At 44.0% G+C, this 26812-nt stretch overlaps 1 protein-coding gene and 1 long non-coding RNA gene across 5 annotated transcripts in view; one reads left to right on the top strand and one right to left on the bottom strand.

The window, feature by feature from the left end:
* LOC137350602 (uncharacterized) overlaps positions 1-2521 on the top strand; it is a 44579-nt gene extending 42058 nt beyond the window's left edge. Inside the window, exon 3 of the long non-coding RNA XR_010969463.1 lies at positions 1304-2521. This is a non-coding gene — a long non-coding RNA (uncharacterized lncRNA). The remainder of the gene's footprint in view (positions 1-1303) is intronic.
* LOC137350599 (hydroxylysine kinase-like) overlaps positions 1-26335 on the bottom strand; it is a 51341-nt gene extending 25006 nt beyond the window's left edge. The window contains exons 1-3 of one of the 4 annotated variants that reach the window (XM_068015307.1): positions 26263-26301; positions 25738-25962; positions 6418-6754 (exon numbers count right to left, since the gene is read on the bottom strand). In XM_068015307.1, coding sequence (XP_067871408.1) covers positions 6418-6754 — 337 coding nt within the window. In that variant the 5' untranslated portion in view covers positions 25738-25962; positions 26263-26301. Of the gene's footprint in view, positions 1-6417; positions 6755-24515; positions 24578-24991; positions 25107-25737; positions 25963-26262 lie in introns of those variants that run through there. The other 3 variants (XM_068015305.1, XM_068015306.1, XM_068015304.1) reach the window with 3 other exon arrangements.
* Between the last annotated feature and the right edge of the window lie 477 nt (positions 26336-26812).

The following is a 26812-nucleotide window of genomic DNA, read 5'->3' as shown; positions in this document are numbered from 1 at the left end:
GTACTGTTCTTTGTTCTTTTATCCCCTCGCGCCTGCTCCGCCATTCAACAAGATCATCTCTGAACTGATCTTGGTCTCAACTCCACTTTCCTGCCCGTTCCCCATAACCCTTGACTCCTTGATAGTTCAAACATCTGTCTATCTCAGCCTTAAATATGTTCAATGGCTCAGCCTCGCAGTTCTCTGGGTAGAAAATTTCAAAGTCCACGACCCTCAGAGAAGAAATTCCTTCTTATCTCTGTCTTAAATGGAAGACTGCTTATTTTGAAACTGTGCCCCTAGTTCTAGATTCCCCCATGGGGGGAAACATCTTCTCAGCAACTACCCTGTCAAGTCCCCTCAGAATCTTATGAATAAGATCACCTCTCATTCTTCTAAACTCCAGTGAGTATAGACCCAATCTGTTCAGCTCCTCAGACAATCCCTTCATCACAGGTCTTGTGAACCTTCTCTGAACTGCTTCTAATGGGAATATATCTGTCCTTAAATAAGGAGACCAAAATTGTACACAGTACTCTAGGTGCGGTCTTGCCAATGCCTTGTACAATTGTAGCAAGACTTCCCTACTTTTATACTCCATCCCCCCCCTTGCAATAAAGGTCAACATTCCATTTGCCTTCCTAATTACTTGCTGTACCTGCGTGCAGACTTTTTGTGATTCATGTACGAGGACCCCCAGATCCCTCTGTACCGCAGCATTCTGCAATCTCTCTCCATTTAAATAATATTTTGCTTCTCTATTGTCGCTCCCAAAGTGGATACCTCACATTTTCCCACATTAAAATCCATCGGTCAAATCTTTGCCCACCACTTAACCTACTGTTGTGAGGAATTTTTTAAAATTGCAACTTGAGATTCTATGATTTTAAAAACTGAAAAGGGATTATCAGAGGATATTAAGACACCTGCAAATAGTTGAGCTTTACGGATGTTTTGAAAGGATGTTTAACAAAAGCTGAACTTGTAAAAGGACAGGAAAGCAGGTAATTTCAAGGAAACCAGCAAGAGATTTGACCACAGAGCTACTCTTTGAGTGACAAGCGAGACTTTATGACTGTGTATGTGATTTGTTTCTGGAAGTTTCAATTTCAATTTTGAGCTTTTAAAAGCCAGTGAGTTTGGACAAAAAGCAGGCATTCTGAAATTTGATTCTGAACTGCCTGGAGATCAGAAGAAGAACCAAAAAAGTATTACCTCTCTGTAAAGGAATCCTGCATCTCTTGAGAAGAAACCCTGTATTTCAAATGTAGCAGATTCCTACTGCCTCCTGTCTCTGAAGAATCCTTGCATTGTGTGGTTCCAGGTGCCTCCTGTGTTTTAAGAAATCCTGAAATTTGAAGAAACCTTCTACTGCTATACTGATGCTGTAAGACCTAAGAAGACCTGTTGCTACACCCTTGATGGAAGACCAATGTGAAGCCTACTTCAGTTGAGTTTCCTTGAACACCTACACTTCACAGGCTGTTCATCAACCTCTTCTGGAAAGACTTCGAGTGGCATCCAACTATTCGACTTTGGGACACCTCGCCAAACTGAAAAATTTCCTTCCAGATCATGACAGACTAAGTTATTTTATTATTCCTTTCATTCCTATGATACAGCTGTAAACCAGTTATTTTTTTGGATGTATCTGTACGCATGAGGGCTAGGGAAATAAGGAGCTTTAATATCTCAGTTCATATATAGATTTACTTCATTGTTGGTTAAGACATAGTTTTATAATAAATAGTTAATTGTGTTGTTGATTAAAGAAACCTGGTTGGTGTGCTTTATTCTGGGGACAAGTAGAGTATCTAATTGGATGTTTTCGGTAAGTGGAAAAATGTATTGATATGCTGTGACCCATGGAGAAGTGGGACTGAATTAGCAGTGCACTCTTCCCACCTAACACTATCTATATCCCTTTGCAGGCTCTTTGGGCAGGATTTTTATTAGCTCGTGGGGGTGGGAAAGGGGACGGGAAGTCATTTAAATCCGCCCCCCCCAAGTTCAGCGTGCCGGTTTCCCGACACGAAACTGGCATGCTCCGAATTCAAATGGTAGCATCAGAAGTGGGAAGATGCAACCTGCCCCTCTATGCAAATACCTACTTAAGCCCATTAACGAGCCTGTTGTTAATTGTATTTCAATTATGTTTAATTATATGCTGGTGGAGGGCATTGATTGGGGTGTCTCAAGCATTTTTAAAGAGATACTTACTGAAACTGTGGTGTAGTTGAATTAGGACGTGTATGCTTGTAAGGTTTCACTCTGTAAATAAATGTTAGACTGAGTAGAGATTGGCTCCAATGTCATCTGGCTGTTTGGAAGAGAACAGTTGTCAGTTCATTGAAGGGCCAAGTTTTGTTTCAAAGGTGTGGTTTCAACACTCTGTAGAACCACAACATGGAGGAGGAGGTGGTGACACAGCAGGGAGTGAGTTCGAATGGCAGGACAGAGGCAAGAGGCAGCATTGAAGAGGGAAGGCTCAGAGAAGGCCATTGTTCACAGGCAACTGATTGTGTTCAGTGAGAAGAATTATTTTTCATATCTCTGCACTCTTCACAAGGGCATTTTGGGGGATCAAGATGGTGGGGGGGGGGGGGGGGGGTCAGGAAGATTCCACATACCATTGCCAAACAAGGAAGAGCATGAGAGCAAAAGTGATTAAGCTTCTCAGAGCTTGATCTGACCAGTAATGAAGAACAGCATCTGCCAAGACATCTCTCCCATGGTCAGGAGAACTCTATGCACCCTCAGGATGCCCCTCTCTCTTTTACACTTTGTTGACTGGTGACCAGGAGGGTTGCCATCTGGGTCTATCTTTGGACTCACTTTTCCAGACATGAGAAAGTCACTGAAATGCTTTCAGTACTGCACCTAGTTCTTCCTCACCACTCCTCTGCTGCTGACCTTATTAGCCACCTCCAGCTATGCCGTCTTGGTGAGTCTTGCAGACTTTCTATTGCTATAGCAGGGAACTGGATGTATCTGCATTGAGGCATCGACTTCAGCAGCACCTCCAGTGAGCTGCCCAAAAAATGGGAAGGTGAGGGGGGGGGGTGGGGGGGTGGGGGCAGGGTGCGGGTTGAGCTGCCCTGGCATAGGGGGCCTCCATTCTCAATGCCCTTTGCTCTTCAACTTCCTCCAGCTCTTGGGCAATGGCTTTCAACTGGCCCACCATTGTCTAAGTCCTATCTCCCTCCAATGCCCGCCACCGCTAATTGGGTGGCAAACACGACTCCAGGGCAATTACCTCCTTTGCGTATCATAATCGCAATGCATATGCATCGCTGAAACTGCATGGGGTCAGGACCTGGAAGTGACTGTGACGTCTGGAGCCCAACCCCAGAAAGTAAATCCCACCCTTTGAGTCCTCCTCACAACTTGCTTTCCCAACTATCAATGTATCATCAGCAAATTTGGCTACAATACACTTGGTTTCTTTATCCAAGTCAATAATATGGATTGTAAATAGCTTGAGAGGTTGAATGGCCCACTCCCATTCCGACGTCTTCCCTCCCTCCCTCTTAAACTTGCAGCTATGTCCTCTGTTAAACATCTTAATCTTTCTCGGTCACTTTCCACTTTGGTACCTTGTTCATCCTCAGTCTCCTGTATGTACTTTCCAAAATCTACAGCCTTTCCTCACTGCCCAGCTAGCAACATCAGAATATTTACTTTCAGCTTCACCTACTTTCTGTTCTTTCCTGAGTTTAGGCTAATAGGGGCAGTGTTAAAACTACAGATGAAGGTGGATTTGAATAGATTTGTGTATTGGGCAGCTGAAATTCAGTGCAAAGAATTGCAAAATGTTTAATAAGTCCAGGAAAGGACTGTTACCGAAAAGGAGACATAGGCCCCAGAATCATACGCACCCCCCACCCCCCACCCTGGAGCTGGCTGGGAGGTGGGGCAAGTGTAAAACCGAGTGGGAGGCAGGGAGTGCTGTTCCCCTCACCCACCTGCCTCCGCTGCTATTATACCAGTGGTGGGGGACATGGCAAACGGCCTGACCGACCCAGGCCAATTGAGGCCCTTAAGTGGCCAATTACTTGCCACTTAAGGGCCTCCTCCTGCTGCCGTTGATATCTTACCAGCAGCAAACGGGCACTTCAGCACCTGAGGAGACTGCCCAGTAATACTTGGCGGCCTCCTTGTGGGCTTGGTGGAGGTGGGAGTGTCGTGGGCCCTCCTGAACGGGCACCCTGTTCCCCACAGTGGGTCCCCCAGCAGCATGAGCCACCCCCCCTAAAACTAGCTCCCCCCTGCCCTACAGTCCGATCCCCACACCTTTACTGGGGCCCAGCCAATTGTCCCCTGCAAGGCCTGATCCTCACTTACCTGCTTTGAGGTCGGCGTCCATGGTCCTCTTCTGGCTGGGTGCAGTTCCAGCAGTGTCCCTCTGATTGGCCGGCAGCTCCTAGAGACAGGACCTCCTGACTCCGAGGGGCGGAGGTTCTGACGGAGGCCAATTAAGGGCCTGAGCCATGTAAAATAGCAGCGTGGGCTTCCAGGTCCAGCGGAGGTGGGCTCTCCTGCCACTTTTCAGCTGGTGGGGGCAACCACCGCCTCAACATAAAATTCTGGCCATGGAGTATAAAAAAAGATCAGGTGGGTGGGATGGGCGGGGTGTGATGGTGATGGTCCTGACTGACAATAAATTAAGGTTATCGCAGCAATGCTCGGTAGTAGTGAGTGAAACAAATCAGATGTTGGGATGTGTTAACAAGGTCAATATTGAATCAAAATAGTAAGGTAACCCTGCCACTTTATAAATCATTGGTGCAACCACATTTAGAGAGTACTGTTCACAGTTCTGGTTGCCACAGTACAGGAAAGGATATTGCTTCTATTGAAAGAAAACAAAAGAGAGCAATCAAATAATTAAGGAAATGGAGGGATTCGATTATGAGAATCAATTATGTAAATTGGGCATGTGCTGCATGGACAAGAGAAGATGGAGAGGTGATACAATTGCTGTTTTGCGCATTCTAAAGCTGCTCTATAATGTCGACTGCAATGAGCTGTTTAATCTTTTCTGGAACATTAGAACCAGAGGGACACGGCCTGCACTTGAAGATGGCAAATTTAAAACTATCCACAGAAACAATAATATAAAAGCAAAATACTGCAGATGATGGAAATCTGAAATAAAAACAAGAAATGCTGGAAATACTCAACAGGTCTGGCAGCATCTGTGGAGAGAGAAGCAGAGTTAACGTTTCAGGTCAGTGACCCTTCATTAGAACTGACAAATATTAGAAATAAATTAGGTTTTCAGCAAGTAAAGTGGGGGTGTGGCAATAGATAACAAAAGAGAAGGTGTTGCTAGGACAAGGTCACAGAGAATAACTGACCAGAAGGTCATGGAGCAAAAGCAAATGGTATGTTAATGGTGTGCTGAAAGACAAAGCGTTAGTACAGAGAGGGTGTTAATGGACAGAAAAATGAACAGCCTGGCCCCAAGCACAAGCATGAAAACAAACAGTGGGTAGGCACAGTAGAAACAAACTAAACAAACTAAAATAAAATTAACAAATAAAAAAGAAAAAAGAAAAAACAACTAATACTAATTACTAATTAACTAATAACTAATAACAGAGTATGACGGGCCCCCCTTTGTATTTTTATTTTTAGTTCTTTTTTCTTTTTTCCTTTTTTTCTTTCATTTTAGTTTGTTTAGTTTGTTTCTACTGTGCCTACCCATTGTTTGTTTTCATGTTTGTGCTTGGGACCAGGATGTTCACTTTTCTGTCAATTAATACCCTCTCTGCACTAACGCTTTGTCTTTCACCACACCATTAACATACCATTTGCCTTTGCTCCATGACCTTCCGGTCAGTTATTCTCTGTGACCTTGTCCTCAACACCTTCTCTTTGGTCATCTCTTGCTCCACCCCAGCTTTACTTGCTTAAAACCTATTACATTTCCAGTACTGATGAAGGGTCACTGACCTGAAACGTTAACTCTGCTTCTCCCTCCACAGATGCTGCCATACTTATTGCAGAAACAAGAGATCAGTGAGCAAGTGGTCAATCTATGGAACAAGTTCCCATGGGAGATGGTGAAAGCAGATAGTGTTGATTCATCTGAATGCAAATTAGAGAGATTTTCTTCAGAAAATAATATTTTAGAATACATTAAAAATTTGTGACATGCTTGGGAGAAACAGGTGACTTTGGACCTATGGTTCCCAAAGCTCTCCTCCTCTGGAGGGTTTCCTCACATCATGTCTGGGTCTATTTTTAAATAACTAATAGAGATTGATCACCAGGATTAGTGAATGGTCCATCATTGTTTTGTCATGACTAGGATGGTAGAAGGTGAACTAAATGGATCTTGGTCTTTTCCCATCTAGCAATTCCTATGAATGAACTTCAAACTTTGAAACTTTTCAATTCAACTGTACCCTGAATCCAGCAACCAATACTCACCAATCGTCTCCAGTGACATAATCTTGCCATCAATGGTTGGGATTGGTGTGGACGAAGGAAATCCTTTCTCGTTCAAAAACATCATGACTCGTGTTTGTGCTTCAATCAAATCGGCATCTTGGCTGTCAACAGTGTTCATCACTTTGAGGACATAGCTCTTACTGTGATCTTCAGTCCCCTGGCTCTCAGACACCACGATGTGGAGGTTCTGGTCAATATAACTAGGCATTGGTCGGACACTGGAGACCTTCAGACCGTACAACCGCCCAACCAACTCAACAGCCTGAGCTTCACTCAGCGAGGGTTTGATTAGAACAGTTTTCTCTGTGGAGGACATCTGAGAAAAAACAAAATAATGAAGCTGATTAACTAAGAGAATGTGATGCACCGATGAACATTAGCTGCTTCTTTATGCCTCCTTTTGGACACCTAATACGGACATTGCTACCAAAGGCCAAAATGTCATTTACTACAGTCACAGATACTCAAAACATGCTCAATAGTGATACAGTCTGAAATCTTCTGCAATGAGCACAACATTAAAGTGTAAATTTAAACGCAAAATCGAACTTTTGATAGTGAAAGGAAAATTTTGCTGGTGACACCATTGAAACAAAATTGGGGGTTTCTTGTCTTTTGTTTTGCCAAATAAGCCGAGCTTTAAAATGGAGGCTGCTCTTTTACCAAGTACAAAATGGAACTCAGGAGATATTCCGAGAGAAAAGGATGATAGGGTAAAAGAAATGAAGGGAAAAGAAAAATTGAAGTGAAGGAGAGAAACAAAGGAGGATAGTGAAAGGCGGAAAATGGAGAAAGAAAACAAAAGTAAAGTATTGGAGAAAAGAAGTACAGCAGAAGTATAACAGGATTGGTGACACAGAAAGAGGGAGCAGCAGATTTGACATTTTGCATTCCTGGTTTACTCTGTAACGTACTTTGAGTGGGTCACGTGGTTAAATCTCTTTTATTTCAAGAGTAAAAGCAACAATGAGAGCACCAGAGAAAGAGCTAACTTAAAGGAGGGAAATCTGAAAGGACGATATCATTAAAGTAAGAAGACGATGTCTGTATAAAAGTCCTGCACTTACATATGGTCCTTAGAAAGGACAGAAAGATGTGCATTTATTAATTAGATCTGAAGTGTAGTCACTGTTGTAGTGTAGGAAATGTGACAGCCAATTTGCGCACAGCAAGCTCCCACAAACAGCAAAGAGCTAATGACCAGACAATCTGTTTCAGTGATGTTGCTACTAAAATATCAGTTCATCCCACCGCAGAAATGTTGAAGGAGGAAAGCTGTCAGTTAGTTTAATATTTTCTTGAGTTTTGGTTTTTGAAACTCACCCTCAGCCCAAAATAAAATCAGGCCCTGAAATTCCTCAGGTAGAAAATATCCCTGAAAATACTTGTGCATTCTTTGCAGCTTTTACTCTTGCCCTACCTGTGGCCCTCACTTCTGCAGTAGGAGTAGAACCATAGGTTAACAGGAGGTCTTTCACTGATTAAACCCTGTGATTCAGTGCATATGAGATCGGAATAAATTATAACTCACGTGTAAAAGGTTCTTCTTTAAGAGATTGGAAGTGTGCCGTCTTTGCTTAAACTAACCTTGGAAGAAGTTGGTTAAAGTTCTCTCCAGTGTGTTCTATTTTTATAGGACTAATTATAGAGGACAAATGTGGGTCCCATATCTGTTTATGTCCATTTATGCTTTTGATACAGCAGCTGGCAGTTAGTACCGTTTGTCCGGCATGCCACTAGTGTCGTAATGTTTTCCCTTATCTAGAGTCCATTCAGTAATCCACATTCCAATAATATTCCAATGCTCTCGTAGCCAGCCTCCCACTCTTGTGCCCTCTATAAACTCGAGCTCATCCAAAACTCTGCTGCCCATATCCTAACTCAGACCGAGTCCCATTCATCCATAACCCCTGCGCTCACTGACCTACACTGGCTCCCAATCTGGCAATTTTAAAATTCTCATCCCTGTTTACAAATCCCTCCGTGACCTCACCCCTCCCTGTCTCTGTAATCTCCCCCAGCCCCACAATCATTAGAGATATCTGCGCTCCTCCAATTCTGGTCTCTTGCGCATCCCGCTTTTCCTTGCTCCACCATCGGTGGCCTCAACACCCAGCACTATTACAAGCTTCACACTTACAATTTACATTTCACACACAGATTGGCAGCTATTCAACTATGGAAGCCAAATCCCCCAAACACCTCACCAGACTCTCACTAACTCATTCGCCTTTCTCGTTCAGGAGAAAAGTGGCCCAGAGCACAAGGCAGCAGATCTCCTGTGCTGGGGGAGCATCACATCTGCAGATATGTCTCTCCTTAAAGAGAGCATCCTGGCTATTGTGGGAAAGGGCAGAGTTGAGGCTGTGGCTACTGCCGATGCTGAGGAGATACCGAGCAGTTTTCTTCGCTCATAGAATCATAGAATGGTTATAGCACAGAAGGAGACCATTTGGCCCATCATTGCTGCGCTGGCTCTCTGCAGGAGCTAGTCCCACTAGTGAACCGTTCCGCGAGGACATTGATCCCAGTCCTGTTGGGGTGCAACCCATCCCTTTTGAATAGGTACCTCCTGTCCCAGAACTGGTCACAATGTCCCATGAATCTGAAGCCCTCCCTCCTGCACCATGCCTCAAGGTAAGCATTGATCCTCCCTATCTTCCTATTTCTACTCTTGCTAGCGCATGGCACTGGGAGTAATGCAGAGATTACTACCTTCGAGGCCCTACATTTTAACTTCCTTCCTAGCTCCAGAAAATCTGAACGTAGGACCTCAATACCTGCTCTCTCTATGTCGTTGCACCCTCTTTTACCCTGGCATCAGTGAGGCAACCCACCACACGGGACTCACCATGACGGTTACAGAAATGCCTGTCTGTCGCCTAACTATGGAATCTCCTATAACAACTGTGTTTCTACTCTTTGCTGTTTCCTCCTGTACAGTCCCTTGCCCATTGGTGCCATGGCCTGCACTGCACTCTCAAGGTGTTGTCATTCCCAGCAATCACCAATGCTGAGTACCAGTTTGAGAGTGGCACACACCCCAAAGATTCCTGCACTTCCTGCCTCTTCCTACTCTTCTGGATGGTCACCCATCTACTATCCTGAACTCTTACTGCCTGTGGGGTGACCACACCCTGGTTGGCATCCTTCCATCTACGAAAGATGATGGACATGCAGCAAACAATCCATTGAGGTGGGGTGTCTTCTTTTGGTGCACCTTTGTTGATGGCTGTGAAGGCCAATCCTTGAGAGGCAGGTTCTGTAAAGTGCCGCACATGAAGCTGCCAGTTGACTCTGTGAATTGCTGTTTTCGGTGTTGGTACCTGTTGCCAAACTGCTGTAGCCATGGGTTGTCTTGGTAGTGCACACCAGTCCACGGGATGTGTTGCTATTTCCTTCTTTCAGCAGCTGGTGACTCCCAGGTGTGATAGTTGACATTTAGAGCCTTCATGTCATGCTTGTAAGCATCCTTGAAGCGGAGCTTTGGGCGCCTCAGTGATCGTCTGGCCCCGGCTACCTCACCATACAGATGGTCCTTGGGTACCTGACTGTCTTCCATCCTGCGGACGTGTCTGATCCACTGAAGCTGCCTCTGTTTGATTAGTGCCAACACACTTGGGAGCTCTGCTTTTGAGAGGCCTGCCACATTTATGATTTTGCCCTGTCAGGATATACCCATAATGCACCGCAGACAGCGAAGATGGAAGTTATTGAGCTTCTTTTCCTGGTAGCTGTAAGTCTCCCATGTTTCACTGCCATACAGCAAGGTGCTGAGAACACAGGCCTTATAAACCATCAGCTTGGTCCTAAGGGTCAGCTTGGTGTTATCCCATGCACGTTTCTCAAGTCAGCCAAAGGTGGTAGCTGTTTTCCCTATGCGTGTATCGAGCTCTGAATCAAGGGACAGATTGTCTGTCACCATGGACCCAAGGTAGCAGAATCTACTAACCACTTGCAGTGGGGTGTTATTTACTGTGATCAGGGGCAGAAATGCAACACCTTGTCCCATGACCACAGTTTCTTGATGCTTATAGTCAAGGAGAACAAGGCATGGGAGAGACAGTCCATGAGTCTTTGCAGCTGAGTTTCCGTGTGAGCGACTGGCGCAGCATCATCAGCGTCGAGGAGTTCTCTGATCAGGTCACAATGTGTTTTTGTCTTCACTTTCAGTTTTGATAGATTGTAAGGCTTGTCGTCTGACCTAGTGTGCAAGTAGACTGCTTCCACATTTGCTGGGAAGGCAAAGATCAGGAGTTTGGACAAGATGCCAAACAGAGTGGGGGCTAGGACACAATCCTGTTTCACTCCATTCTTCACTCTGGAACTGTTGAAAGTGGAGCCATCAAACTGTACATTGCAGTGCATGTTGTCATGGAAGGAGTGGATGAGACTGAGGAGTTTTGGTGGACAGCCAATTTTTCCCAAAATTTTGTAGAGCTCTCCTCTGCTGATGGTGTCCAATGCCTTAGTGAGATCTACAAAAGTAAGGTAAAGGGGTATACTCTGTTCCCTACACTTCTCTTGTAGCTAGTGTATGGAGAAGATCATGGCCGGTGCCCTCCTGTTTGCTAGGTGGTCTGTGGCCTACTCGAGCTTGAGTGATGAGGGTACTTCATCTAACTCATCCATGACAGGAAGTTACAGGAGAGCATTAAGCTCAGACTGGGAGATGTCCGACTCACAGGGGTATAGTGCACAGTAGTGTTCAGCCCAGCGGCTTCCATTAATGAGTACTTCACCATCTGCCCACTTCAGGGAAGTAAGTTTAGTGTTGGCAGGGCCAAGCACCCTCTTGATTCCTTCGTACTGTCACACACAGTGGAGGTGCGATGATAGAACATTCACGGAGTAACTCTGAAGAGTTATTAAAAAATGGACTTTGTCTTTAAAAAAATGAACTTTTATTTTAAAAAGTGAACAATGCTCCAAAATGGCTACCGAACAAAAGGGGATTAGCCATTTGTGTATCCAATCTTTGTGTGTCCAAACAATCTGACAAAGACAAAGGTCAAATCTTCAAAGCCAAAATGGCCACGTCCTGGGCCATTGTGCGATCACCATGGGATAAATACCAGAGTGTCTCCTAACAGGAGGTAAGAGGTGACACAGTTTTACCTTAAAGACAGCCAGAGAGAGATAGAGAAAGAGAGAGACTGACACAGAAGGTGAAGTGACTTGTAACAGCTGGCATTCCAGCAAGCCATAAAGCACATGCCCTGCTGAAAAAATCCAACATCTACATTATACAACAGAGAGAGAGAGAGAGAGAGAGCTGGAAGTGACCCACCATCTTCAACAGAACCTTCAATCAAGAGAGAAATCTACAATCATATCAGGCCTGCATCCATCTAGAACTTGAGTCTCAAGAGAATTCAACAGGTTTATCATAACCTTTCACCCCCACTAAAAAAAGTCCTCTTTCCCTCCTCTATCTATCTATTTCTTCTTGTGCGTGTGTGCACGCAAGTGAATGCGTGAGTGGATGTGGTTGCGACAATTTCGGGATAAGGCATATTGATCAATAAACAATTTACTTTCTATTTTTTCAAACCTACAAGAAAACCTGTCACTGTCTGGTTACTTGAGAAATGAAACACGAAGGGGCTAAACTCCAATACAAATATACTGGCTGTGGTCAGGTGGAGAGTTGAACAGCAGGAACCACCCACGTCACACCATGCAGCCGTAACAGTACATAGCTCGTAGATTAACTTTGTCGCATACAGTCTGGATTTCCTGAATAAGTTTTTATTTAGTAAATGCAAATCCCTGGAGCCAAGTGATAGCCTTCTCATTTGCTGAGTTGAAGGTGATTATTCCATCTCTTAGTGTGTAGAGGGGCCGCTCCTCGGTAATGTGCAGTATTGTTTGTGTCTCTTAACAAATGCATAAGGGGTGTATACTGAGGCCCCAGTGGTACTGCCCACCTTCCATCTTGGCACCCAATATGGAGCAACCTTCCTGATTAAAATCTACCAGCAGACATCCTTTGGATCAAGGAATGGGAATCACGGGAAGTCACTAACAAGTTCCTTGTGACAAAACCCATCTGCTGAATGGCAGGCTTTGAACTACCGTGGTGAGAGTGGTCTTTGTTTGTTTGTGCAGTATCTCCCTGTCCTTTGCACGGCTGTCTTGGCTACTTTCATGCAGTGTCTTAGCTGTTGGAGTTATTTTGTGCATCATGTAGGCTTTTGTTATGAGCAGGTGAGAAAGGTGTCCAGGTGTCTGTTTCAGCCTTCACCTGGACTTATTGTAACAGGGTTTAATTTTTAAACACACTGTGTTTTGAGATCCCCCTTGGTGAATCCTTGTTCACCGCTTTCCAATTATAAGGCAAAGAAATGAGCACAAACAAGCTTTTTTAGGTTTAAAGAAGAAAAGTGAAATTTATTAAAACTTAAACTCTAATTCGGTTAGCGCCTATGGATACATGCCGCGCCCTACGCTAGCATGTGTACGCGATACGCACATGCAAATAGAGACAGAAAAGAGCAGAAGAAAAAGAATGGAGAGGTTTGACGCAATCTCTGGAGAAGGATTTTTGTTACTGTGCTTCAAACTCACTGTAGAGTCCTTGCTTGTAGGTAGATCCTGCTTTTCGTTGGGGCCCAGTATTCTTCTTAAACCTTGTTCACTGTAGGAGACTTTTCTCTCTTGGGGTTCATTGATGTCCTCAATGGATTCCAAAGCTGGTGAGAATGAGATGAGAGCGGACAGGAGAGAGATGTTCTTAGTCCAGGAGCAAAGAGCTTTCTTTTCAAACGCTGTTTCTCCAATTTAAAACTCCCCTAGTTGGCCAGCAGGTGGTCATGTGACTGAGTGGGTTGACCAGGTCTCTTCTGTATTTTGGGAGCATCTTAGTAGTCAACCTGAAATGCTAGCTTCTCCACCTTCAATGTCTGGTAATCGAAGGTCCATTGTAGATTAAATTGGAGCAGGGAATGGCCCCTTTGTCCTTTCTAAGTACTGTCTGTTACGATGCAAATATCTTCCCAGCCAAGGGTCTGGTGTTTTTTTAAAAAACAAGTTCTTTTTTTACTCCAGTAACAGTTTAAAAATCAATGTCCATGTGGTGAAATTAATGTGCCTCATTCTTGGCAGGTGAGGGCCTGCATGACACCTCCACACCCAGGGGATTGAATGTGATTTGAAAAAAAGGCACATTTCATTAAAAGGTTTGAGAGAAATATAAGATACAGAAAGAAAAACCATGCATTTCTCTCGTCATTTCCATTCATTCATAACTCTTAAAGCTGATTAAAATAGTCTTTTCTGGGTGCCAGGGCTGCTTTAATTTCCCCCATTTGGCATCCAGTAACCATGTGATTCGTTGGGAAAGCTTTTCTTCAGTCTGCCCATTGCCATGACTGCCTAGGGTTTTGTTCCTGTTGAGGTAATGCTTTTTCCCCGGTGAGTTAGTAGTGGGCGAGTCTATCCTGAACTCTATTTCAGTGCTTTGCTGAGTCATGCAAAGACTTTTGACTTCAGGGGATGGGTAGTTCCCTTTTTCTCTGACTGTGGGGGAGGATTCTTTGTTAATCTCCCCCTTGTTCTCTGGGAAACTCCTACGTGCAGGTATGTGTGCAGCCTTGACTACACTCTCCTGTGGCACTTCGACTAGGTAAGGCATTGCCCTCACGGTTTCTATGTCCCCGAGAGGTCTCTCTTTATCTCTGGATGTTCCTGTAAATGCTGTTAATAACTCTGGTGGGGTGATTATAGAGTCTGCATTTACTTAGGAGGATTAGGATCTAACTTTTCAAATATTTCGGGGCTGGCTGACCAGACAGTAAGGGATTTCATCCGGGATTCCTCCCGGACTTCCTTTAACCTGCCCTCTTGGTCACTTTTTTCCCTTCTCTTTCTAAACTTTTGCCAGCCGTGTGCCTGCCTGTCCCCTTTTGTTCTCGGTGGGGGTCCCTTACAGTTCACCAGCCCTCTGCTGGAGGGTCCTCCTAACACCAGTACAGGACTAAGGGGTGCAGGTTTCACTGTAGGTTGGGGTTTCCCCTCAACCTGGCATATGTGGCAACTCCTGCAGTACTCCATCACATCTTTGTGGAATTTTGGCCAGTCAAACTGCTGTCTTATGCGGGCTTTGGTCTTTCGTATACCGGCATGTACAACCACTGTAGTCTTGTCGGCCCTTTTTAATATTTCTCCCTGGTACCTCTGTGGCACCATTAATTGGTGAACTATTGCCCACACCTTGCTCTCAGGTTTGCGACGAGAACTCCATTTCCACATCAGTACCTCATTCTTTAAATAGTAGCATCAGGGAGTCCCTCTGCTTCACTTTCAGACTGGGCAGCCTGTGTTAACTCTCACAATACTGGGTCAGCTCGCTGAGTCTCACCTAGGGAAAATCCATTTAATTCATTCCCTGGGTCTCCTAACTTTCCAAAGAAAATCTCGGACAGGCAGACCTCATGGTCATTTGCCTACAGTGCCAATGCAGTCTCTTCTGGGGGAGCTGGTTTGATCATGGTCTGATCCACTACACATTCAAGGAAACTGCAGGGGACCGTCTCCTGCCACTGCCTGTCTCTCTGACCTCCTGTGGTCTTTCTTTCACTCGGTGGGGGGGGGGGGGGGGGCGGGGGGTGTGGTGGGTGTGGAGGCGCAGATCATTACCTAGAAGCAGGTTAACCCCATCCACAGGCAAAATAGGGACAATCCCTACGGTCACCGGTCCCGAAACTAGGTCGCACTCCAGGTGCACCTGGTGTACAGGTACAGGCATACCCTGCCCTCCAATAACATTCACCACCATTTTGGTGTTCATTGCACTCTCTGGAGGAAAGGTCAGGCCTTTTCCCAGTAAAAGGGATCTAGTGGCTCCTGTGTCCCTGAGAATTACTATGGGCTCGCTTGCCCCACTCGAGAGGTATGGGGTTACTCTCCCTTCAGACACAAAACCCTGATAACCTTCAGGAATCCTATTAACTTTTCCTGCACTGGTCATAGTAAGCTTCCTGGGTTGCACTCTTACTGAAGTTAAAGCCACATCTTGTTCTGCTGTGCTTTTCATCAGGTCCCTGTCTTCACTGAGCGGATGTGCCCTGATTAACCCTACCGGTTTTCCCTTTAGTTTCCAGCAGTCAGCTTTTAAATGTCCTGCCTTATTACAATGGAAGCACACAGGTCACCAGGTCTCACTCTTGCTCACAGCACCTTCCTTTTTGGCTGGAGGAGGGCCCCTGTGTCTCCTGCTTTCCTTTCTCTCCCAGGACTGCCTGGGTGGAGATCACCTTCCCACCCTTTGTCCTTTGTGGATTTGTGGGGGTGATTAGGAAAGGTTCTCCCCTGGGAAATCGACTTAGAACTCATTGGCCAGAACGGCCACTTGCTGAGCTCCCTGAACCCACTGCTCCTCTACATGGGTCTTTATTGAGAGTGGGAGAGAGTTTTTTAATTCCTCTACAGAATTACTTCTCTGAGAGTTTCATAGCTGAGTTGTATGTTTAAAGCACTCAGCCACTGGTCAAAAGCCAGCTGCTTACTTCTTTCAAACTCCAGATAAGTTTGATTAGCTTGCTTTTTGAGGATTCTAAACTTTTGACGATAAGCTTCAGGTACTAATTCATATGCTCCGAGGATAACGTTTTTGGTCAGTTCATAATTTTTGATGAACTCTCATCTAGCAACAAGGAATAAACCTCATGGGCTTTTCCAGTTAGCTTGCTTTGTATTAAAAGAGACCAGGTCTCAGCTGGCCATTTTAGCTGCCTTGCCAGTTTCTCAAAGGACACAAAAAACACTTCCACATCTTCCTCGTTGAATTTTGGAATTAGTTGGGCGAGTTTTAGCAATCTTGTACCCAGCCCTGAATTCTGCTCCTCCATATTGTCTATGCTTTCACTGGGGTTACTCTGTTGCCCCCTAGTTAACTCAAGCCACCTTAGCTCGCTTTCTTTGCATTCTTTCTGGAATATTCTTTATCTCTCTCGCTCCTGCCTCTCTCTTTCTTTCTCCTGTCCCTCTGTTTCTTCACATTCCTTCTGGAAGGCTCTCTCTTTCTCCCTCTCCTCTCTCTCTCTCTATTTCTCTTTCCCTGTCTTCTAATTCAAGTTTCCTTTGTTCCAATTGTATCTTTGCTAGCAGTACCCTGTCTGGGTCTACTTCTCACACTGCTTCTGCTTCTTCAGATTCAAGGGAAAAATGGTTGGCCACTTGGCTTAGGAGTTCAGACTTCCTATCCCTTCCACGCACAGTGATCCCACACTGCTCAGCCATTTTTCTCAGCTCCTCCATAGTCAGTTAGACAGTGTTTTTAACTTATCCCAAGTTACTTCACCCTGTCTTGGAGAGCTACTCACTTCAGTTGCAGACATGTTAGTATTCAATCAAACACAGCCACAAAAAACCCTGTATTAATCTTGGCCGGCTACCCGACCCAAACCCAACGGGACCCAATGACATGTGTCGGGTTGCATTTCCAGGGCTGGCATTCAGGCTCGGGTCGAGCCAGGTCAGACACACTCTATCACAGGTAAGTGGCTCCAATGTCAATTTAATTTTTGGACTAGAAAGGTGGTTTTGTTACAGTTAGTTTAAGCTTATTGCAGATTAGCAACAAAGTGAAAAAATGGAAGGTAGGTTAACTGATGGTCGGGTCGGATCGGGCCGGGTGGCGGAAAAAGTGAAAGGACTCGGGCCAGGTCGGACTCGGGGTCAGATGTGATTCTGTCGGGCTCGGGTCGGGTTTTTTTTTGCAGACCTGAGCAGGCCTTTAGCCAGACAGGATTTGAACATTTGTGTCAGAGCCCCTGCAATCTCCTCCCTAGCCTCACATAACAGCCAGGGATTTATCTCATCCGGGCCTGGGGATTTATCCACTTTTATGCCCGCTAAAACTGCTAATACCTCCTCCCTTTCAATGCTAATTTCTTCAAGTATATCAGAATCCCCCTCCCTGCTCTCTACACCTACATCGTCCTTCTCCATCGTGAACATAGATGAAAAGTAATCATCTTAAACCTCACCAACGTCCTCCGGCTCCACACACAGATTGACACTATGGTCCTTAATGGGCCCTACTCTTTCCCTGGTTATCCTCTTGCTCTTAACATACTTATAAAACGCCTTGGGATTTTCCTTTACCTTGCCTGCCAGTGTTTTTTCATGCCCCCTCTTCACTCTCCTAATTATTTTTTTTAAGTACCCACCTACTCCTGTAGGGTCTCTGCTGTTTTCAGCACTCTGAATCTGCCATAAGCCTCCTTTTTTTTTCCTTATCCAATCCTCTATATCCCTTGACATCTAGGGTTCCTTGGACTTATTGGTCCTACCCTTCACCTTTACGGGAACATGTTGGCCCTGAACTCTCACTATTTCCTTTTTGAATGACTCCCAATGGTCTGATGTAGACTTTCCTACAAGTAGCTGCTCCCAGTCCACTTTGGCCAGGTCCTGTTTTATCATATTGAAATCGGCCTTCCCCCAATTCAGTACCTTTACTTCCGGCCATCTTTGTCCTTTCCCATAACTACCTTAAACCTTAGACAGTTATGGTCACTATCCCCGAAATGCTCCCCCACTGACCCTTCCACCACTGGTCCGGCCTCATTCCCTAAGATTAGGTCCAGTACCGCCTCTTCTCTTGTAGGACATTCTATATGCTGGCTCAAAAAGCTCTCCTGGATGCACTTTAAGAATTACGTCCCCTTTAAGCATTTTACACTAAGGCTATTCCAGTTAATATTGGGGAAATTGAAATCCCCTACTATTATTACCCTATTATTTTTACACATCTCTGAGATTTGCCTACATATCTGTTCCTCTCCCTGACTGTTTGGAGGCCTGTAGTACACGCCCAGCCAAGTGATTGCCCCCCTTTATAAACTGCCCCTAGTATAGGTAGGTGGTAGGGAAATATAGGGACAGGTGGGGATGTGGTAGCAATATGGAATTAGTGTAGGATTAGTATAAATGGGTGGTTGATGGTCGGCACAGACGCGGTGGGCCGAAGGGCCTGCTTCAGTGCTGTATCTCTAAACTAAACTAAACTAAACATATCTGCTCCTCTGTCCCTCCCTGTCTATTTGGAGGCCTGTAGTACACTCCCAGCCAAGCGATTGCCCCTTTTTAAAAAATAAATTCTACCCATATGGTCTCATTTGAGGAACCGTCTAAGATATCATCCCTCCTTACTGCAGTAATTGACTCCTTGATCAATAGTGTAATGTCACCTCCTCTTTTACAGCCCTCTCTGTCATGCCTGACGATTCTATATCCTGGAATATTAAGCTGCCAGTCCTGCCCTTCCCTCAACCATGTCTCTGTGATAGCAATAATATCATATTCCCATGTGTTAATCAACGCCCTCAATTCATCTGCCTTACTTGTAAGACTTCTTGCATTAAAATAGATGCAATCCAGCCTTGCACTTAACAGATCTATACTTGCTCTGCCTTCCAGACTGACTTATTTTCTCTTCTATATTTGACTGTGCATCACCCCCTACTGTACCTCCACTCTGTATCCCATTTCCCTGCCCAATTAGTTTAAACCTCCCCCAACAGCACTAGCAAACCTTCCAGCAAGGATGTTGGTCCCTTTCCGGTTCAGGTGCAAACTGTCCAACTTGTACAGGCCCCACCTTCGCCAGAAACAGACTCAGTGATCCAGGAAGCTAAAGCCCTCCCTCCTGCACCAACCACACATTCATCTGCTCTATCCTCCGATTCCTATACTCACTAGCAAGTGGCACCGGGAGTAATCCAGATATTACAACCTTTGAAGTCCTGCTTTTTAATCTGCTACCTAGCTCCCTAAATTCTTGTTGCAGGACCTCATCCCTCTTTCTACCTATGTCATTGGTGCCAACGTGCACCACGACCTCTGACTGTTCACCCTCCCCCTTCAGAATGTCCTGCAGCCGCTCTGTGACATCCTTGACCCGAGCACCAGGGAGGCAAAATACCATCCTGGAGCCACATTTGCGGCCACAGAAATGTCGATCTGTACCCCTGACGTTAGAATCCCCTCTCACTATAGCTCTCCCACTCCTTTTCCTTCCCTCCTGTGCAGCTGAGCCACCTGTGGTGCCACAAACTTGACTCTTGCTGCATTCCCCTGAGAAACTATCTCCCCCTACACTTTCCAAAGCAGAAAATCTGTTAGAGAGGGAGATGAACCCAGGGGACTACTTCACTACCTGCCTAGTTCTTCTACTCTGCCTGGCGGTCACCCATTCCCTTTCTGCCTGAGCAGTCTTTACCTGTGGTGTGACCACCTCCCAGGACGTGCTATCCATGATGATCCCAGCCTCGCGGATGCTCCACAGTGTCCCCAGCCGATGCTCCAGATCCGAAACGCGGATTTCGAGTAGCCGCAGCTGGAGGCACTTCCTGCACGTGTCCGCCCTGGACACAGGAAGTATCCCTGACTTCCCACATTGCACAGGAGGAGCATTCCATGCTGCTGAGCTGCCCGGCCACGACTGACTCTTAATTTACTCCCTTAAATTACTCAAAAATTGGAGATTATTTACACTAGGGACCTTGATTCCCTAAAAAAAAACTACTTGGTATATAAAAAGAAAACTGTATACCTTACCTTTCTCTTCACTTTAGTTACTACCCCAGCTATTTACAGATACTCCCTAACAGCAGTTACGCACCAACCAATCACCTTGCAGGCGAAGGCATTTCTCCTCAGTCACTTTGCGGCAGGAGAGGTACTCCTCCCTCTGCTGGTAGCTTCTTGTGCTTTATACCCAAAGGCAGTCCTACCACACTCTCCCACATTTGGAGCCAGGTTATTTAATAGTCAAAAAGCAACGGAAGAACAAAAGCAGATATACCACACTCTGTCTGCAAAGGAAGTGGACTTTCAGCAGTGCTGGAACTAAGCAAAACGCTCCTAGTGATCAAACAATAGCCAGAAACAGTAAATCAGCAACTAACCTAATTACTGGAATGGAACAAAATTTGCAGGGATATGGGGAAAGAGCGGTGGGGGTGGTTGGGGGGGGGGGGGGGGTGTGAATGGGATGAACTGTATTGGTCTTTGAAAGAAGGCGGCATTGACTCTATAGGCGGAGGGGCCTGTGCTGTACTATTCTATGATTCTAACCCATGAGTATTACAGGGTCCCTTCAGATGGTGCTGCTGAAGGGGCCTTCATGTGGATTAGTGACACGCTGTACCAAGGTCAGCACCTAGCAGGTGAAGCTCTGTGATGGTCCAATATGGTGAACCGTGCCTGGGTATAACGCGGGAGCCTCTTCTACATAATTTGTTTCTTGCTTTAATTATTGTTAGCATCTGCTCCTGAGCAGAGCACTACATCTGCTACCAAAACTGCAGTCAGAAATAATGCGCACACTTTCTGCCTGCCATTTTGGAACTTTTGGTGCCCAATTTCACAATACTGATAACACGAGACCTCAATATCATCCCTTGTCGTTCTTTGTGAGATTCGTAGCAGAACTGGCTTGTTGTCCTATTTTTGCATTGGGTGCAGAAAAATATAACACAGGAACAGTAGTAGATCATTCGGCCCTTCGAGCCTGATCTGCCATTTAATTAGATCATGGCTGATCTGTATCTTGACTCCATTACCCTTATCCATCAAAAATCAACTGATTTTGCCTTGAAATTTCCGATTGGCTCTGTTACGACTGAGGCGGGAGGAATGCACTCTTTATTTTAGTTCCACTTCTCCACAGGTCACAACATATATCTAAATTTTCCCACTTACCAATATGGTTAATCATAGATTCTATTTTTCCCAACCAGGTTTCTTTAATAAACAACAAAATTATCAGTTTATTATAAAACAAGTCTTAACCAGTAATGAAGTAAAGCGTAAACACACAGATTGAAATATTAAAGTTCCCTTTTTACCTTAGTGCCTCACACTCACACATACATACACCGGTTAACCAGAAAAATAAAAGGGATTGTTGTTTAGAGCTCTGTTACAAAGAAAAACAGACAAGAAAAAACACAGACTGAATACTTGCTCATTCTGGAAGGAAAAAAAAGGTGAGATATGTTGTGTTCCAAAACTGGCATACAGTCTAGCCTCTATGCACACTGGGATCTTTACATAGTTCTTTTCAGGCGGTGTTGAGAATTAATTTAGCAGGCTTTTCTTTAAAGACAGGAGACGAGATGAGTTGACACTGTGGACTTCTCACAATCTTTTAGAGAGGTGGGTTGTGGTCTTCTCTCCTCCCTGTTCTCTCCTTGGAAATTCTCGACCTTTTTTATATAGTTCAACCTCAACTCAAAACAATTCAAAAATGAAAACGATAACAGGTCAACCTTTTGACCTCCATCAATCTTTACGTCACTTCTTTGTAAACAACTTCTCCAGGTGTCCAAAGTTCTCTGTCATTTATTGAGCTGGAAATCTGGTGGTTTGCTGGAAAGGCTTGTTGTTGTTGCTGGAAGTCAGGTGGTTTCTCGGAAAGGCTTGTTTTCCTCACAAGAGCTCTCAGTGCCCCTTTTAAAAATATTTCCAGGGATTGTTTTCCAAGTCAAGTGGCCTTTACATGACCCCCTTTGAAAACCCCAAAGTTTAACATTTCTTTAATCTTTCAAAAATAAATCCTCAAAAAATATATTTAATAAAACACAGAGGCACATTCGTAACAGCCCTCAGCTGTCACACTTTTTTTTTAGGGGAGTGTGTTCCAGATTTCCACTAGCCTTTTGTGAAGAAGTGCTTTCTGACATTGTCCCTGAATGGCCCAGCTCTAATTTTAAGATTATTCGCCCCTGTTCTAGATTCCCCCACCAGAGAAAATAGTTTCCCTCAATCTACCCTATCAAATCCTTTAAATATCTTTAACACTTCAGTATCTTTTAATTTTCTATGTTTAAGGGAATCAAAGCCTAGTCTATGCAACCTGTCCTCACAATTTAATCTTTTTAGCTCCAATAATGTTCTGGTGAATTTGTGCTGCATCTTTGACAGGGCCATTGTCTTTCTTGAGGTGCAGTGCCCAGAACTGAATGCATTACTCCAGATGGAACCTAACCAGAGCTCTGTACAGCTGTAATGTAACTTGTACCCCTTTGTATTCCAGCCCTTTTGACATGAAAGTGAAAATTCCATTAGCTTTTTAAATTATTTTATCCAGTAGCTTTTAGTGTTTTCTGTACTTGGACTCCTAAATCTCTCTGCCCATCCACAGTTCCTAGCTTCTTATCATTAGTAAGTACTCTCATCCAGCTTTCTTTGGTCCAAAGTGGATGAGCTCACACTTTCCTACATATCTTCCCATGGTTTTGCCAATTCACTTAATCCAACATTAATCTCCCTTTACAACCTTCTGTTCCCATCTACGCTATTTACTGTGCCACCTAACTTAGTGTTGTCGGTAAGCATAGATATACGGTTCTCTATTCCTTCGTCATGTCATTTATAGATACAGTAAAAAGCTGTGACCCCAGTATAGATCTCCGGGGATGCCACTAGTCACATCCTGCCAATTGGAGTATGCACCCATCAGCCCTACTCTGTCTCCTGTCTCCTAACCAATTGCCTTTCTAAGCCAATAGTTTGCTTCCTATTTCATGTGCTCTAATTTTATTAACAGTGTTTGAAGTGGAAATTTGTCAATGCCTTCCAAAAGACATTCCCTGATCTACCACGTTAGTTATCTCCTCAAAAAATTCCAGTAGGTTCATCAAACATGACTTACCCTTTACAAATCCTTTCTGGCTCTCTCTGATCAGGTCATAGTTGTCCAAAAGATTGTAGTAATTTCTCCATGCTAACAGTAGACTAATAGGCCCATAATATACAAATTTATGTCTCTTTCCCTTCTTAAATAATGGAATGATGTCAATTTTCCAATCCAAGGGGACAATTCCTGAATCGAGTGTGTTTTGGAAGATCTTGACTAGAGCATCGACAATTTCCTCACCTACTTCTTTTAATACCCTGGGGCAGAAACCATCAGGTTGTGAAGATTTATCTGTCTTTATTAACTTCAGTTCCACCATTCACATGTTTTTACTCATATGGTTAGTTCCTCCCTTGATTTAGTTTTTAGATTTCCTGGTACTTTATCCTCATCCTCTACTGTGAAGACCGATTAAAAGTAGATATTTAGTAAGTCTGCCATTTCCTGAATTCCAACGACAATATCATCTGCCCCTGACACTATGTTACTCTTAATCACATTCTTTGTCTTAATGTATTTGTAAAAACCTTTAGCATTGTCCTTGATATCCCTTGTAAGTCTTTGCCCTTTCTGTGGTTCTTTGTATCTGTCATGCAGGCCCCCGCCTGCCAAGAATGAGGCACATTAATTTTGCCACATGGACATTAAACTTCAACTTGTTGCTGGGAAGAAGAGAAGGCCTGTTACAAGGAATTGCCAGGCCCCTAGCCAGAAAGACATTTTTGCATATTAGCAGACGGTGTTGGAACAAAGGAGCTATCCCCTGCTCCCATACAATACACAGAAGAGACCTGGTCAAATCAGTCAGTCATGTTATCACCCTGCTGGCCAACTTGGGGAGTTTTAAATTGTAGAGGCAGTGTTTTGAACTGGAGAAAGCTGTTGGCTCCTGGATTGAAAAGAGCCTCTCCTGTCTGTTCCCATCTCTTTCTCACGGAACTCCAAACTCCACTGAAGACACATGAACCCCAAGAGAGAGAGAAAAGTCTCCTACAGTGAACAAGGTTTAAGAAGATTACTGGGTCCTAACGAAAAGTAAGACCATATCTTCAATCAGGGACTCTACAGCGAGCTTGAAGCACAGTAACAAACTCCTTTCAGAGATTGCTTCAAAGATTTCCACTTTGTTTTTTCTTCGCTCTTTTCTGTCCCTATCTGCATATGTGCATCGTGTATATGCATGCTTGCGTGGGCGCGTTGAGTACCCGTAGGCATTAACCAAATTAGAGTTTAAGTTTAATAAATTTCATTTTTCTTCTTTAAACCTAAGAAAGCCTCTTTGTGCTCATTTCTTTGCCTTATAATTAGAAAGTGGTGAATAAGGATTTACCAAGAGGGAGCTCAAAACACAGTGCGCTTAAAAATAAAACCCTGTTACAGTAAGACCAGGTGAAAGCTGAGAGGGATCCCTAGACACCTTTCTCACCTGATCGTAACAGTATCCCTTTGCTGTTCTTTGCATCTTGGTGGGATGTTGACTGTTCTTTGCCTACGTATAAGCCCTTTTAGTTTTAGACTAATCTCTCACTTCACTTGCTGACCAAGGTTATTTAATTAAACAAGTAGAGTTCTTACCCTTTTGGGGTACGTAGAGGTCTGGTATTCTACCAAATACTTCTATGAACATCGCCCACTGTTCAACAGTAGTTTTATCCATTAACAATTCTGCCCAGTCTATTATGCTCATCCCTCCAAAGTCAGCCTTATCTAAATATAAAACTTAGGTTCTTGACTCATCCTTCTCCCTCTTGAACCCTAATATTGAATTCCATCATATACTGGCCAGTGTTAGCTAAGTGTTCCCTGTTAGATTATCGACTAATACAGGCTCATTACTCACTACTAAATCTAAATGGCCTATTTGCTTGTTCAGGAAATTGTGAATACATTTAATAAACTTACTGCGGTTGAGACTTGAGATTTTCAGTTTCCACCAGTCTGAGAGAAAATTGAAGTCTCCTATTAAAACTCTTGTTTTTGCAACAAGCCTCTCCCATCTCCACGTTTATGTATCCAACGACTTTATCTGCTATCTGAAGGTCTATAAACAACTCCCGCCCATGTTTTGCCACCATTTCTATTACTCAATTTTATCCAGAGCATTTCTACTGCCTACTCACCCCCTTCTGATATTCCCTTTTTCTCGTCAACAATACTCCTCCTCTTCCATTTTCTAAGGACGTTATAACCTAAAGTATTTATTTCCCAGTCATGCCCAGCTTGTAGCCAGGTCTCAGTAATAGCCACTACCCCTTCAGGCTGAATCTCTAATTCATTTATTTCTTCTGCTACGTACACTAACATATAGAACTTGTAATTGGGCACTAGACTCTGGCCTGCTTTTGTGGTTTTATGTTTTTAAAAGTATTTTTTTTTAAACTTAACACATGCCTTGTTTTATCACTACTGTTGTATTTTGATCAGTTATTTAGTTATTATTTCCTATATTTTTCTCTAAACCTGAGGTATTTGTATAATCGTTAATCTATCACTGATCTGGACTTTGCTCTCATCCCTGTTCTGACTCTTTAGGCTTTTGTTTTATTTCTGTTGAACCCACCCCTCTATTCATTTAAAGGCCTTACTATAGCCATTTATTTGAAACTACCTTCTTAACTTACTTCGGTAGTACTTTGGCAGTCACTGACCTGAAACGTTAACTCTGCTGCTGTCTCCACAGATGCTGCCAGACCTGCTGAGTATTTCTTGTTTTTACGCCGAGGTGTGACTGTGTCTTGGAGTAAACTATCAGCATCGTGGGTGTCCCTACCTCACATAGACTGCAGCGGTTCAAGAAAGCATCTCACCACCACCTTCTCAAGAGCAATTAGGAATGGGCAATAAATGGTGGCCTAGCCCCCAATGCCCACATCCTATGAATGAATAAAAAAAAATTTTAAATCCAGAAATTCCTGTCCCTCCCTCATGTGTCGGCATGACTCAACTCGCAATGCAGTTCAATGACTAAGTAAGAATGGCTGAAGGCAGAGAAATTTCCTGTAGATGTGGCAATTGTGCTCAGTCGCTCTTCTCATAGACTCTTATGTGCGACTGTATTTGTAAAATTAGAAACAAAGCAAATCTAACTACAGAAGTTTGAGTTATGCCTGGTTCTCAGCTACCACTCACTCCACTACTTGAAAAGACAAATTCATAAAAAATAAAACATTTACCTTGTAGTTTGAGATTCTGATTATAGCTATCCCGTTCAGAGTCGTGAGATTTTTCAACTAACTAGTTACCAAGGCAACCAGAAGCCAGTCAGTGCAAAGACTTAAGCTTTTATTTGAATAGGCTGCAGTCCCATGGAAATTCAATTGGTACAAATATAACTTTTTCAACTGACTTCACAACCCTTTTTGAGACAGCTAACTATTTGTGCCCCAGGATCTCAATGATATGATCATTGCCATAAACTAATCATACAGCACAGGAGGCCATTCAGTCCATCGTGCCTGTGCCAGTTCTCCGAGTTATCCAATTAGCCCCGTTCCCCACTTATTCCTCAGAGCCCTGTAATTTCTTTCCTTTTCAAGCATATATCCAATTTTTTATTGAAAGTTACTATTAAATCCGCTTTCACAACTTTGGAAATTGGACAGCAGCAATTACTATGACAGCATGATTTGCGATCTTCAGATAAATTCTCACCCCTCTTCTCCTGACATAACAGATGGTGTTTTCTTTTCCTTAACATAATGCAGGTTTTGGTCACAGAGCTGA

The sequence above is a fragment of the Heterodontus francisci genome, chromosome 35, assembly GCF_036365525.1.
Source record: "Heterodontus francisci isolate sHetFra1 chromosome 35, sHetFra1.hap1, whole genome shotgun sequence".
Taxonomy (NCBI): domain Eukaryota; kingdom Metazoa; phylum Chordata; class Chondrichthyes; order Heterodontiformes; family Heterodontidae; genus Heterodontus; species Heterodontus francisci.
The sequence above is the reverse complement of the archived record's forward strand: the minus strand, read 5'-3'. Positions and strand labels throughout refer to the sequence as shown.